Here is a 14,204-nt window from a genome sequence, read left to right on the forward strand (position 1 = left end):
TTGATGGTTCCAAGGGCGTAGCGGTATATCTTATAAGCGTCCGGATTAGTGTCCTGTTCCTTGAAAGCGGCAGCTCTAGCCTTTAGCTCAGTGCGGATGTTGCCAGTAATCCATGGCTTCTGGTTGGAATATGTATGCATGTATGGTCACTGCGGGGACAACGTCATCGATACACTTATTAATGAAGCCGGTGAATGATATGTTAAACTCCTGAATGCTGTCAAATGAATGCCGAAAGATATTCCAGTCTGTGCTAGCAAAACAGTACTGTAGCTTAGCATCCGCTTCATCGGACCACTTGCGAATAGAGCACGGCGCTGGTACTTCCTGTTTTAGTTTTTGCTTGTCAACAGGAACCGGAGGATAGAGTTAAGGTCCAATTTGCCAAATAAGGGTGGGGGAGAGTTTTGTATGAGTCTCTGGKTGTGGAGTAAAGGAGATCTAATCTGATATTTTTATCCCTCTAGATGCACAGGTGACATGCTGGTAGAAAATTAGGTAAAAATGGATTTCAGTTTTCTTGCATTAAAATCACCTGCCACTAGGAGCGCCACCTCTGGATGAGTATTTTCTTGTTTGCTTATGGCCCTATACAGATTGTTGAATGCGGTCTTAGTGCCAGTATTGGCTTGTGGTGGTAAATAGACAGCTACAAAAATGTTTTATGAACACTAAATAGTAAATAGTATGGTCTACAGCTTATCATGAGGTATGTTAACGCTTCCTTAATATCAGAGATTGCGTACCAGCTGTTGTTAATAAAGAGACACAAGCCACCACCCCTGATCTTACTTGACTTTGCCGTTCTGTCCCGCCGATGCATAGAAAAACCAGGTCGTTTTATATTATCCATGTCCTTGTTCAGCCATGATTCCGAGAAGCATAGTCTATGTCCCGTTGATAGAATAGTCTTGAGCAGAGTTCGTCCAATTTATTCTCCAACGACTGCACATTCGCCAATAGAACAGAGGGAAGGGGCGATTTATTTATTCGCCGCCGTAGTCTCACCAGGGTGTCCGTGCGCCGGCCTATATAGAGCAGTCTTCGCCTTCTACAAGTGTCGGAGATCAACGCCAGGTCCAGGATAATGAATATGTCTTTCGCCTCCAACTCAGTGAAGTAGAAGTCCTCATCCAAATCGAGGTTAGTGTTAGCCGTTTTGATGGCCCAGAAGCTCTTGTCAGTCATAGAAACGATGGTGGAAACATTATGTACAAAGAAAGTTAAGATCAGCTTTCAAAAAATACCCAAAATAGTACAATTGGTCAGGAGCCCATAAAACGGCCATCGTTACACTTTTATTATGTCATTTCCAACTCCCTCTGGGCAAGAAATGTTGATAAACTCTCCAACCTTTAAAATACATTACAGTCAGAGGTGTCAGTCACTCATCAAAACACTTCTGCCAGGAGAGAGGGGGTAAAAGGGGACGGCCATGACAGCACAGGTGAGAGTCACTTTCAGAAGCACTATTACGAAAGCGCACCTCCCACCCACATAAAAGAAGCTGTGAGAAACCTTCCCTTTCAAACCTGGTGAGAGAGGCATCCTGAAAGGGCCTTGCATTCCTTCCACCTGTGAGCGCCCACGCCACACAAAGGAGCCCCCGCCAGACCAAAGACATCAAAGCTCCCACAGAGCAACTGTTCAAAGTTACATACAAGTCTCCCTGTGGGCCAGACAAAAAGGAGAGAGTGCAGAGGGGTTGGCTATGTGTAGAGATTAGTGTAACAGGAGTCCAAAAACATGCGTTTTCTGAAGCTTGTTTTCTTTGTACAGTTACTCATGGCTTTACCGGTGTACAACCTGCCTACTGGTATTAACCAGGTGAAAATGTGAGGGGTTAAAAACATGACAGCACAAAGGGGCTTGCTAGCCGCAGTCGCTAAAGACATACAAAGTGTGTTATGTTTCCACTGCAATATTTAGGTCCTTTATGATGCAGTTACTCCGGTAGCAATGAAGTGACGATAATATTCAATCAACAGGATTACTTGTCTTTTGATGAGGGTTCCCAAAATGACTAAACAGCAGATCACAGTTTGCAGTCAACAGTTATCTGACAGACTACCTTGTTACCAGGGTTACAGGTTGTTTACTGAGAGAATGAATCATGTTTGGACACCGGACCGCATCTCATCATTCATTTCATTTACATTTAAGTCATTTAGCAGACGCTCTTATCCAGAGCGACTTACAAATTGGAAAGTTCATACATATTCATCCCCATATCATGCGTAGAGAAATATCTACTCAGGGTAATTGAATGAATGAATGAACCTGATATTAGTTGAATGTCTGGTTGAACATCTAAATGACGTTCCTTTTTATTTACCTGCCAAAGAATAAACACGGCCAAAGAGAAACTGTTTGCCACAACAGACGGAATGTATGCGTTCGATGCTAATCTAGCTCTAGGAGCGAACAGAGCTTCTCGGATAATCTCTCATCAACAGGAATTCACACCAATGACGGGCCTCATATGTCAAGCAACAAACACTTAAAAAGACACTTTAAGCATAATAGCGGTGCAATGACTGGAATTCTATGGGTAACGCTAGTTAGTACTGGCTCGTTAAAACTACCTGTAACCTCATTGCCAAAATATCCCTTTAACTACTGTAATGCCTCACTTTGTGCTCAGTGGCAGTACATACAGTTGAAGTCGGAAGTTTACATACACCTTAGCCAAATACATTTAAACTCAGTTTTTCACAATTCCTGACATTTAATCGGAGTACAAATTCCCTTTCTTAGTGTCAGTTAGGATCACCACTGATTTTAAGAATGTGAAATGTCAGAATAATTGTAACGATCTTTGTTGGATGGATGGTCGGACCAAGATGCAGCAAGTTTACATACACTCAATTAGTATTTGGTAGCATTGCCTTTAAATTGTTTAACTTGGGTCAAACGTTTCAGGTAGCCTTCCACAAGCTTCCCACAATAAGTTGGGTGAATTTTGGCCCATTCCTCCTGACAGAGTTGGTGTAACTGAGTCAGGTTTGTAGGGCTCCTTGCTCGCACACAGTTTTTCAGTTCTGCCCACAAATGTTCTATAGGCTTGAGGTCAGGGCTTTGTGATGGCCACTCCAATACCTTGACTTTGTTGTCCTTAAGCCATTTTGCCACAACTTTGGAAGTATGCTTGGGGTCATTTTCCATTTGAAAGACCCATTTGTGACCAAGCTTTAACTTCTTGACTGATGTCTTTGAGATGTTGCTTCAATATATCCACATAAAGTTCCTCCCTCATGATGCCATCTATTTTGTGAAGTGCACCAGTCCCTCCTGCAGCAAAGCACCCCCACAACATGATGCTGCCACCCCCGTGCTTCACGGTTGGGATGGTGTTCTTTGGCTCGCAACCCTCCCCCTTTTTCCTCCAAACATAACGATGGTCATTATGGCCAAACAGTTCTATTTGTATTTCATCAGACCAGAGGACATTTCTCCAAAAAGTACGATCTTTGTCCCCATGTGCAGTTGCAAACCATAGTGTGGATTTTTTATGCCGGTTTTGGAGCAGTGGCTTCTTCCTTGCTGAGCAGTCTTTCAGGTTATGTCAATATAGGACTCGTTTTACTGTGGATATAGATACTTTTGTACCTGTTTCCTCCAGCATCTTCACAAGGTCCTTTGCTGTTGTTCTGGGATTTTTGCACCAAAGTACATTCATCTCTAGGAGACAGAAGACGTTTCCTTCCTGAGCGATATGACGGCTGCGTGGTCCCATGGTGTTTATACTTGCGTACTATTGTTTGTACAGATGAGCGTGGTACCTTTAGGCTTTGGAAATTGCTCCCAAGGATGATCCAAACTTGTTGAGGTCTACAATTCTTTTCCTGAGGTCTTGGCTGATTTCTTTTGATTTTCTCATGATGTCAAGCAAAGAGGCACTGAGGTAGGCCTTGAAATATATCCACAGGTACACCTCCAATTGACTTAAATGATGTCAATTAGCCTATCAGAAGCTTCTAAAGCCATGACATCATTTTCTGGAATTTTCCAAGCTGTTTAAAGGCACTGTCAACTTAGTGTATGTAAACTTCTGACCCACTGGAATTGTGATACAGTGAATTATAAGTGAAATAATCTGTCTGTAAACAATTGTTGGAAAAATTACTTGTGGCATGCACAAAGTAGATGTCCTAACCGACTTGCCAAAACTATAGTTTGCTAACAAGAAATTTGTGGAGTGGTTGAAAAACAAGTTTTAATGACTCCAACCTAAGTGTATGTAAACTTCCAACTGTACATCACAATGTTTCAATATTTTTTATCTAGGCAAGTCAGTTAAGAACAAAATCTTATTTACAATGACGGCCTACCCTGGCCAAACCCGTACGACGCTGGGCCAATCACGGACGGATGTGATACAGCCTGGATTCGAACCAGGGACTGTAATGACACCTCTTGCACTGAGACGCAGTGCCTTAGACCACTGCGCCACTCAGGAGCAAAGTGTTGTGGTTGTCAGGAATTTCTGCAGCTTCAATAAAAGGTCAGCTGCTGAATTCACATTTGCATAGGTTAGGCTATATTTTTCCACATTTTGTTGTGTTACACCCTTAATTTAAAATGTATATTTAGATTTCTGGGGGTATTGGCCTACACACAATACCCGGAATGTCAAAGTGGAATTATTTTTTTATTCCAAAACATGCAAAACAAAGCAATTAACTTTTTGTCCTGAATACAAAGTGTTATGTTTGGGKCAAATCCAATACATTACTGAGTACTACTCTCCATATTTTCAAGCTTAGTGGGGAGCTTTTCAGGATAAAAAAAGAAACGGAATGGCGCTAAACACAAGCAAAATCGAAGAGGAAAACCTGGTTCAGTCTGCTTTCCACCAGACACTAGGAGATTAATTCACCTTTCAGCAGGACAATAACCTAAAAGAAGGCCAAATCTACATTGGAGTTGCTTACCAAGAAGACAGTGAATGTTCTGGAGTGGAGTTTCAGTTTGGACTTGAATCTAGTTGAAAATCTATAGCAAGACCTGAAAATGGTTGCCTAGCAATGATCAACAACCAATTTGACAGAGCTTGAATTTTGAAAATAATACATGGGTAAATGTTGCACAATCCAGGTGTGGAAAGCTCTTAGAATCACTGCCAAATGTGCTTCTACAAAGTTTTAACTCAGGGGTGTGAACACTTCTGTATTTAACTTTCAATACATTTTCAAAAATGTCTAAACCTATTTTCATTGTCATTATGGGGTAGTGTGTGTATATCAATGAGAAAAAAATGAACGTATTCAATTTTGAATTCAGGCTGTAAAACTAAAAAAAATGGAAAAAGTCAAGGGGTATGAATACTTTCTGAAAGCACTGTACATTAGTGGCAATGTAAAAGTGTTAACCAACACCTATAGTGAGTTACAATGAGCTGCATGAGGCATGTTCGACCCAAAATAGTGAGTTGGTGTGACTGAGTTAAGTGTGTGTGCGTGCATGCATCCCAACTACAGTGCCGTCATGGAAGACCGAGGACTTTTGACCAGTGATTTATTTAATGAGAGAAAGTATTCCTTCCCTTGCAGATCTAAGGCTGATCTGTGAGGAGTCAGAGATCAGATAAATGTTTTCCATGTCCGCCATTTCCACTGTCCCCGCTACTTACCAGCTGACAGTCCAAAAAAAAAGCCCAATTCAATGGCACCATCGAACAGCCAACTCTTTTACGCTTTCCCTTATTCTTATGGCCCTCTCCCTTACCCTAATTTTACCCCCTCTTTCTCACTCTCCCTCCTCCTAACCCCTCTTATCTCTCCAGAGGCTTGTATTTTGACAAATGTCACCTAGTAAAAATTCCTGCTGGCCACTGGTCCCTGAAAGTCACACAGCTGCGCTGGATAGGAAGCGGATCCCCCAGACGCTGGATTGCCAGAAGAATCCCTTCAGAAAATTAGCAGCCCCYTATAGGGCGAAACTCAACACGGCCAAAATTGAATGCTCGACCCGGCAAGTTCAACAGCAGACAATTTTTTCCTCCATCTGGAGAGACTGCGAATGTCCTTGAATTTAGCATACCCTACCCTGACTGTGGTAGAGTAACTGCAGACTGACGAGAGTGCTTGTGCAAGCTCTTTCAGTGATACAGGATTGTCTGCCATCCTCTCTGGCAGAGATAAGGAAAAGCTCATTCAGTCAGCCAGACCCTCGGATTAAGAGGCCAATTCGCAGGCTGTCACTCAAGCACGGCAGTCAGTGGCTCGTCAAAAGAAAGGACAAAGGTCCTTAAATGGGAAAATCGTGTTTTATTTCTCACCAGGGCAGAATGAAAAGTGGAGAACATTTGCTCAGATTGGTTTYTCAATAAAGCACAATTTAAACCCTGTTATTCGTAATCATGAAGAAATGGGAAAGTATTGTGAGAACCCATAACCACATCTACTAAATGTCACAAGACGAGCAAATGACTGCAACAGAAGATGCACGTATGATGTCTATGACCATAATGGCTTTTCTAAAAACACCCCTAGTCACGTGGTGCCACAGAAAGCACTCAAACTATCCATAACATCCAGTGGGATTCACGTTTATGTGGTCGCCTTAATGTTATGACAGATGGAGAAGCAATGGAAGAGACCTAGAAAGGAGGTGGGACTGGACATTTGGCAGAAGAATGCATACTCTTTCAAGGCAGCGGAAATGCACCCAACCACTAACAAACATGACCAACTAACTTTTTCTTAGCGGTCCAAATTAATAAAAAGGTAACAGTCAGCCTTGAGGTATGCCTCACCAGTTTCTCTTTGAAGACCATTTGTCTGAGCCACTTGAAGTCCAGCGGTTTGAAGGCGGAGAAGACGAAGAGCGAGTCCTTTTCGTAGCGCTCAGGCTTCTGAATGGCCCCCTCGGGGTAGGTGATGCGCATGGTGGTCTTGGTGCCCACGTCCTTGCCGAAACCAGTCACAGGAGCCTCGTTCAACCTGCGGTTAGAGAAGAAATGCTATGGGTGCAAATACATTGTGTGTTGACATCACAACATAATCTGTGGCTGGCACCCAGGCTACCAAACTAACCCCAAGTCCATTAAAGTCTAACCAGTGTCAGAGTTCAAAAGGAGGAACTGACACTCAGCAGAACTATCATCTTTACCCTCTTAACTGGCATCATGTTGCCCTTCCATTGGAAGTAGACTCACCTCACCACAACGTCGTAATCATCTATGCGCGAGCCCAAAGACTTGTTGGCCAGGATACCACCATTGCCCACAATAATGCATCTTTTACAACCAAGACTGGAAGAGAAGAACATCTGAGGGGTTAAAAAGTGTGTGCGCACGTGAGTGCGCTACTTAATTCCCATGGTAATTACCTGTCAAGGTCTTCACCCAAGCCATAGTTCTTTGTGGCAGTTAGAATACTGTCTATGATTCTTTCTGCAAAATGAAACGGGAGAGAAAAAGACATTTCAGATATCAACTACAGTTCATTGTTGTTTGCTAGGTCACAGACAAAACCCCTCATGAAAAGGATTAATAGCGCCTCTTTAATAACAAACTGTCGAGGACTTCAACGCCCAGAAAACAATGTAGCAAGCTAGGTGGTCCTTGGGAGAAGGTCTGGAGGAGAAAACGTTCCTAACCGTTTATTAAAATTACAGATAAGGATAAGCCACGGGCCCGGTGACAGTAACATTGGAAAACCATCAGCCCTTTCAGGACGGATGAATCCGGGTGAAACGGCACTTCAGAGAAAAAAGCTGCCCATAAAACCACTCAGTGAGGAATGCCGTTTTCAAACAAGCACATTCTCCCGGTTGAAGTGTGCTGTGCTAGGGCTCTCTCAAGTGGACTCGGAGCTGGGTCTGGTGGTGTGAGATACGGGGATGTTTAGCCATAGCGTGCATTCCTGCCATGTTCCAGAGGGTATTCTGGCGGAGTCATGACTCTGGTGTTTAAGACACATGTCTTCGCTCCCCCACCCCCACACAGCCCACTAGCACCTCTTGACTCTTTCCTTCTCATATTAGTCATAGGTCTACCAWAGATTGGGAGATTTATATCTAGGTTGTGTGTCCAATTTATCCAACAAGGTAATATCCAAATGAATCACTCGCTTGTAGAATCACATTTCAGTTGCGTGCTGGATCCATTTGTTAAACAACTGATATGAAATGTCATTAGGCTCAACCACAACCCCATGTAGGCGTCTCCTTTGCTTCTTGCAAGAGTAATGCAGTAGGACTACAGCTTTATCCCCTCTAACGAGCCTCGTGATTAAACAGCACAAAATGAGCAGTGGCCCATTGTTTGGACGCGGCGTCGAAGTCTGGCATCAAGCATCACCCCGGTCAGCATAAACAGAGGACCAGACCACACCCGACTCAATAGGGTGAAACCCCCCCCCCCCCCCAAAATTGGGACAGGTTTCTCGAAGAGGAGAGACATGGCGGCTAATTGTTATTAGCACCCAGGATAAACACTTCAGCCAAGTATGTCTAGGCGGCAGCTCAGATAAATGGCCGTCGTCTTGAAGTACACTTTTCTGGCGAGGAAAATCTTCAGCTGAAATGTGGAGGAGGGGTTGGAGGTGTCACTGAACATGATCTCAACGTTCTGCTACAGCGTGCTGCTTACACAAGGTAAAGGGAGACAAGTGAGACTGGTCAGTCGAACATGAAGAAATACATACAAACATACAATGCTTATTGAATCATAATATAGCTATCTATTCTAGGTGTCGTTTAAAGAGAACATTATGGTCTGCTCAGTTGGTCTAGGCCAGTTGTTCCCAAACTTTTATAGTCCCGTACCCCTTCAAACATTCAACCTCCAGCTGCGTATCCCCTCTAGCACCAGGGTMAACGCACTCTCAAATGTTGTTTTTTGCCATCATTGTAAGCATGCCACACGCACACACACTATCTGATACATTTATTAAACAATAGAATGAGTGGGAGTTTGTCACAACCCGGCTCATGGGAAGAAACAAAGAGCTCTTACAGTACCAGGGCACAAATAAAAATAATCAATAATTTTGCTCTTTAGTTTATCATCTTACATATAAAACCTTATTTGTTCATCGAAAATGTTGAATAACTTACCACAGGTTAATGAGAAGGGTGTGCTTGAAAGGATGCACATACACTACCGGTCAAAAGTTTTAGAACACCTACTCATTCAATGGTTTCTCTTTATTTTTTACTTCTACATTGTAGCATAATAGTGAAGACATCAAAACAATAAAATAACACATATGGAATCTTCTAGTAAGCAAAAAAGTGTTTAACAAATCAAAATCTATGTTATATTTCAGATTTTTTAAAGCTCCACCCTTTGCCTTGATGACAGCTTTGCACACACTTGGCATTCTCTCAACCATCTTCACACATATACTGAGCACTTGCTGGCTGCTTTTCCTTCACTCTGCGGTCCGACTCATCCCAAACCATCTCAATTTGGTTGAGGTCGGGGGATTGTGGAGGCCAGGTCATCTGATGCAGCACTCCATCCCTCTCCTTGGTAAAATAGCCCTTACACAGCATGGAGGTGTGTTGGGTCATTGTCCAAATGATAGTCCCACTAAGCGCAAACCAGATGGGATGGCGTATCGCTGCAGAATGCTGTGGTAGCCATGCTGGTTAAGTGTGTCTTGAATTCCAAATAAATCAGACAGTGTCAYCAGCAAAGCACCCCCACACCATAGCACCTCCTCCATGCTTTACGGTGGRAAATAAACATGCAGAGATCATCCGTTCACCCACACCACGTCTCACAAAGACATGGAAGTTGGAACAAAAAATCTCCATTTGGACTCCAGACCAAAGGACGCATTTCCACCGGTCTAATGTCCATTTCTCGTGTTTCTTGGCCCAAGCAATTCTCTTCTTATTGGTGTCCTTTAGTAGTGGTTTCTTTGCAGCAATTCGATCACAAAGGCCTGATTCACGCAGTCTCCTCTGAACAGTTGATGTTGAGACGTGTCCGTTACTTGAAATCTGAAGCATTTATTTTGGATGCAATTTCTGAGCCTGGTAACTCTAATGAACATAACCTCTGCAGCAGAGGTAACTCTGGGTYTTCCATTCCTGTGGCGGTCCTCATGAGAGCCAGTTTCATCATAGCGCTTGATGGTTTTTGCGACTGCACTTGAAGAAACTTTCAAAGTTCTTGAAATTTTCCACATTGACTGACCTTCATGTCTTCTCTTTGCTTATTTGAGCTSTTCTTGCCATAATATGTACTTAGACTTTTAAATGCACACCTGCTAATTGAAATGCATTCCAGGTGACTACCTAATGAAGCTGGTTGAGAGAATGCCAAGAGTGTGCAAAGCTGTCATCAAGGCAAAGGGTGGCTATTTGAAGAACATCAAACATGTTTAACACTTTTTTGGTTACTACATGATTCCATATGTGTTATTTCATAGTTTTGATGTCTTCACTATTATTCTACAATGTAGAATATAGTAAAAATAAAGAAAAACCATTCAATGAGTAGGTGTTCTAAAAACTTTTGACCGGTAGGTTAACTCCACAATGTTGGGTTGTATTGGAGAGAGTCAGTCTAAATCACAGTCTAAATCACAGAACCACTCGTTAAAATTTCGATGAGGCTCTTTTGTTCAGATATCGATAAGTGGACTGGAGGCAGGGCATGAAAGAGATAACAAATCCAGKTGTTTGTTAGTGTCATCCGTTTCGGGAAAGTACCTGGATAATTGCGCACCCAACTCACTCAGGTGCTTCGCTATATCACATTTGACATTGTCCTTAAGTTTGAGTTCATTTGCACACCAAAAAAATCATACAACAATGGAAAGACCTGTGTGTTGTCCTTGTTAATGCAGACAGAGAAGAGCTCCAACTTCTTAATCATAGCCTCAATTTTGTCCCACACATTGAATATAGTTGCGGAGAGTCCCTGTAATCCTAGATTCAGATCATTTAGCTGAGAAAAAACAATCACCCAGATGGCCAGTCGTGTGAGAAACTCGTCATCATGCAAGCGGTCAGACAAGTGAAAATGATGGTCAGTAAAGAAAACTTTAAGCTCGTCTCCCAATTCAAAAATATGTGTTTATACTTGCTGCAGTGTACCCAAGTGGCGTCGGGAGCAACTGCTTGCACGTGCGTTACCACTCCACTATGTCACCCTGTCATGGCTTTTGCGCCATCAGTACAGATACCAACATGAGCAGTAGCTACATACGGACCATTAGTGGAATTCCCGCAAGAGAGAAACGGTTAATGTGATTGGATGTTAATTATTTGACTGTATTTGACATTGTGTTGTTATTTCGCTAAACACTAGATGGTTAAATTTTATTTTTGGCAGTGAAACGAGGCTACTCAGGCAAGAGAAAACCTCACTCAAATGTATAGCCCCGTTGGGAAATAGAAATGGACTGTTTGAAAATGTGATAAAAATATATATTTTACATGTGAATCACATTTTTATTTAGCGTACCCCTGACGGCATTGCGCGTACCCCCCAGGTTGGGAATACCTGGTTTAGGCAATCCAAAAGCTTATACCAATATATAGGTCCAGATGTCAAAACGGTCTGTGTGAAAAAACTGCCCCCCCATGCTTGCTTATAGTATCATGGAGAGGCTAGAAACCACATGAAGGATGGAGGTTTCCCCTGTGTTTCTAAGTCTAGCAAACAAGGCTGCTTGGCCGCAAAAAAAAGTACAAATAAACTTTAATTTTCAAGGTTTCTATTTTTTTGCACCTAATTTGGAATCCTTTGTGGAGTTCTATTCAAGGTCCACACGTATCACCTCTCCACATGAATACAGCTAAAAGGGAAACCCCACTGCAGTCACAAACCGTGGAGAAAACAGAAACCAGGTGTAGCGCACTTGCCTTTGAAAACCAGCGTGTGAGTGTGGGGTAGAGGGCACTTGCCAGAGCACAAAGGTAACATTCAGTGTACCTTTACATGCACTTCGCTCCTAAGTGTTGGAAATTGAATGATAAAGGGTAGCCTGAAATCATGCTCTATCTTATCTTCCCAATTCCGATCGCATGATGTGCTCATGTTTGATTCGTAAAATGCATAGATTCTTGACGGTCCCGTCCCGAGCTACCTAAACCCGTATTGAGATGTGACTAGGCGGAATTTTGCTTTCTGGGAATGCTATTAAGTCTGGAAGTTCTGGGCGGCACTAGAAAGTTGGCTGTCAGAAATACTACAATGTAAACCTACTTTTAAACCGTCTGTCTGCATATTTCAAGACATGGCATATGGGGGTGTAGTGAGACACCCGATGGATTTGACAATTCTCTTCTCAAATGTTTTTTTTTAATACTAAACCCACGAAAATTAATCCGCCATCAATAACAATGGATAAATCTAAGGATTAATTATTTAAATATTGAAAGTGCGTGGGCTACGGAGAGTAACAAAATGGTGCAGTTTCAAACCATGTGGCGGAAAGTGATGCGGGCGCTGGTGATGGGGGTGTGTGCTAGTGGGTCTGGGCAGGTGTGATGTAGTTGTTATTTGTATGATTTTGTCGTTTGTAATGTTAATAAAATAAAATCGGACAAAAAAAATTATTAATAATTAAAACAGGAGTCCCCATTCAAGTCAATGATGGCATAATGGGTGGACTGGCAGCCATTACGAGTATACCCATAGAAGCAAAGCTATGTTGAGACAACGTGATTCTAATATCCCATAACTCYTTTCAACAATGGTACCGGCTATGGCAGTTAGCAATGGCGCTGGTCTCAGATTTGTGACGACGTTGTCTTAACCTGTATWCGTTCGACCTATGAGCAAAGTAGGAAGTCAAGTATGTGCTATGATTTGTTGATTCAACTCACATTCCAAAAAAGTACATGCCATTGCATGAGCCACATCTGTTACCGTCATTTGAATGAACATTGTACATTTCCATGGAAATTACTACATCACAATACCAGCCAGACATTGGGATTGTACCCATGAGTATGCCAGTCAAATTGCCAGGGTTAGAGGTTCCAAGCCTGTTCTATTCACTATATTTCTATGTGTGCTGCTCCTGCATTTTGGTCATTCAGTCAGCTGTTCAATATCATTTTTTATTTTATTCAAATTTTATTTTCATGACGGTCTTCATCCATAACAGTTGGTTATTGTGCCAGCCCTACTGCTTCACAATTGAGGAAAGAATGAAGACTTAAGTATTTTGATGCATTTCACCTTCAGGATGGGTGTTGAAGTTGAAGAAAAAGCCATAAAAGTTTGTAGAAGTTCAGAGAAACTGAAGTGTTGTCTCACTGTCTAGATGTTGCCGTAGCAAGAAACGTCCTGTAATATCCAAGCATCCCATTCTCACCCTCTACCCTTCGCCACAACCCAGGCAATGGCACAGTCAGTGGCAGTGTGTGTAACCATCAGAGAGCATGACAGGAGAAGCGTGAGATCAACCCAAGTAGGCCAGGAGGGATGTTCTGCCAGCTCTATCACCAAGCGTGAAGATGCACTAACTGGCCCGTGGTGATAAGGATGGTAAGAGCTCTGGCACCCTCTTCTCTTTAGCTTACCTATCCAGCACAAATCATCATCTATACACAGTTCCAAAACCACCATGACAAGTTAATGACACATCCATTGCCATCAATGAGATACATGGAATAATCAAATCTGTCTAATGTTAGACGCACAATTTGTCTTACCTTGTGTTTTGAATCCAAATGGAGGCAAGTAATTGCGGACTTTGGCCAGCCGCTTGAAGTTCCGGTCGAGAAACATGGGAGCTGGCTTCATGAACCTGTGAGAAGAACAGTAGAAAGAAGAACAGGAGGGATTACTGTAAAACTTCAATAAATAGCCTGGTGTTTCAATCGATGAAGAAAAACAGCACTTAGAGACGGGCTCCTATTTGAGCCAAGCRTCTATTTACTTAACTTCTTAGGGATAGGGTCTAGTGCCTGTTACTCAGGCCCAGAAGCCAGGATATCCATTGGATAGAAAACACTTTGAAGTTTCTAAAACTGTTAAATAATGTTTGAGACTATAACAGAATTGATATGGCAGGCGAAAATCCGAAGAGAAAAAAAAGAAGAAAAAAAGCTCCCAGGCTCTTATAATGGGTTTCTATGTAAATCTGTCTGCCATATTGCCATTCCTATGGCTTCCACTAGACGTCAACAGTCTTTATTCGAGGTTTCAGGCTTTTTTGGGGGAAAAACAAACAAGTATTTGGAGTTTTGGTGAAGAGACCACCGGTACAATATCAGTCTTTCAGCGC

At 42.5% G+C, this 14,204-nt stretch overlaps 1 protein-coding gene across 5 annotated transcripts in view; it reads right to left on the reverse strand.

The window, feature by feature from the left end:
* Positions 1–14,204, reverse strand: part of LOC111956573 (CMP-N-acetylneuraminate-beta-1,4-galactoside alpha-2,3-sialyltransferase) — a 78,194-nt gene that overhangs the window by 33,361 nt on the left and 30,629 nt on the right. For all 5 annotated transcript variants that reach the window (XM_070436737.1, XM_023977059.3, XM_023977061.3 and 2 more), the window contains 4 exons: positions 13,630–13,724; positions 7,333–7,396; positions 7,160–7,255; positions 6,758–6,944 (listed from right to left, as the gene is read on the reverse strand). In XM_070436737.1, the coding sequence (XP_070292838.1) occupies positions 6,758–6,944; positions 7,160–7,255; positions 7,333–7,396; positions 13,630–13,724 (442 nt within the window). The remainder of the gene's footprint in view (positions 1–6,757; positions 6,945–7,159; positions 7,256–7,332; positions 7,397–13,629; positions 13,725–14,204) is intronic.

This window comes from Salvelinus sp. IW2-2015, linkage group LG32, assembly GCF_002910315.2.
Source record: "Salvelinus sp. IW2-2015 linkage group LG32, ASM291031v2, whole genome shotgun sequence".
In the NCBI taxonomy this organism is placed as follows: domain Eukaryota; kingdom Metazoa; phylum Chordata; class Actinopteri; order Salmoniformes; family Salmonidae; genus Salvelinus; species Salvelinus sp. IW2-2015.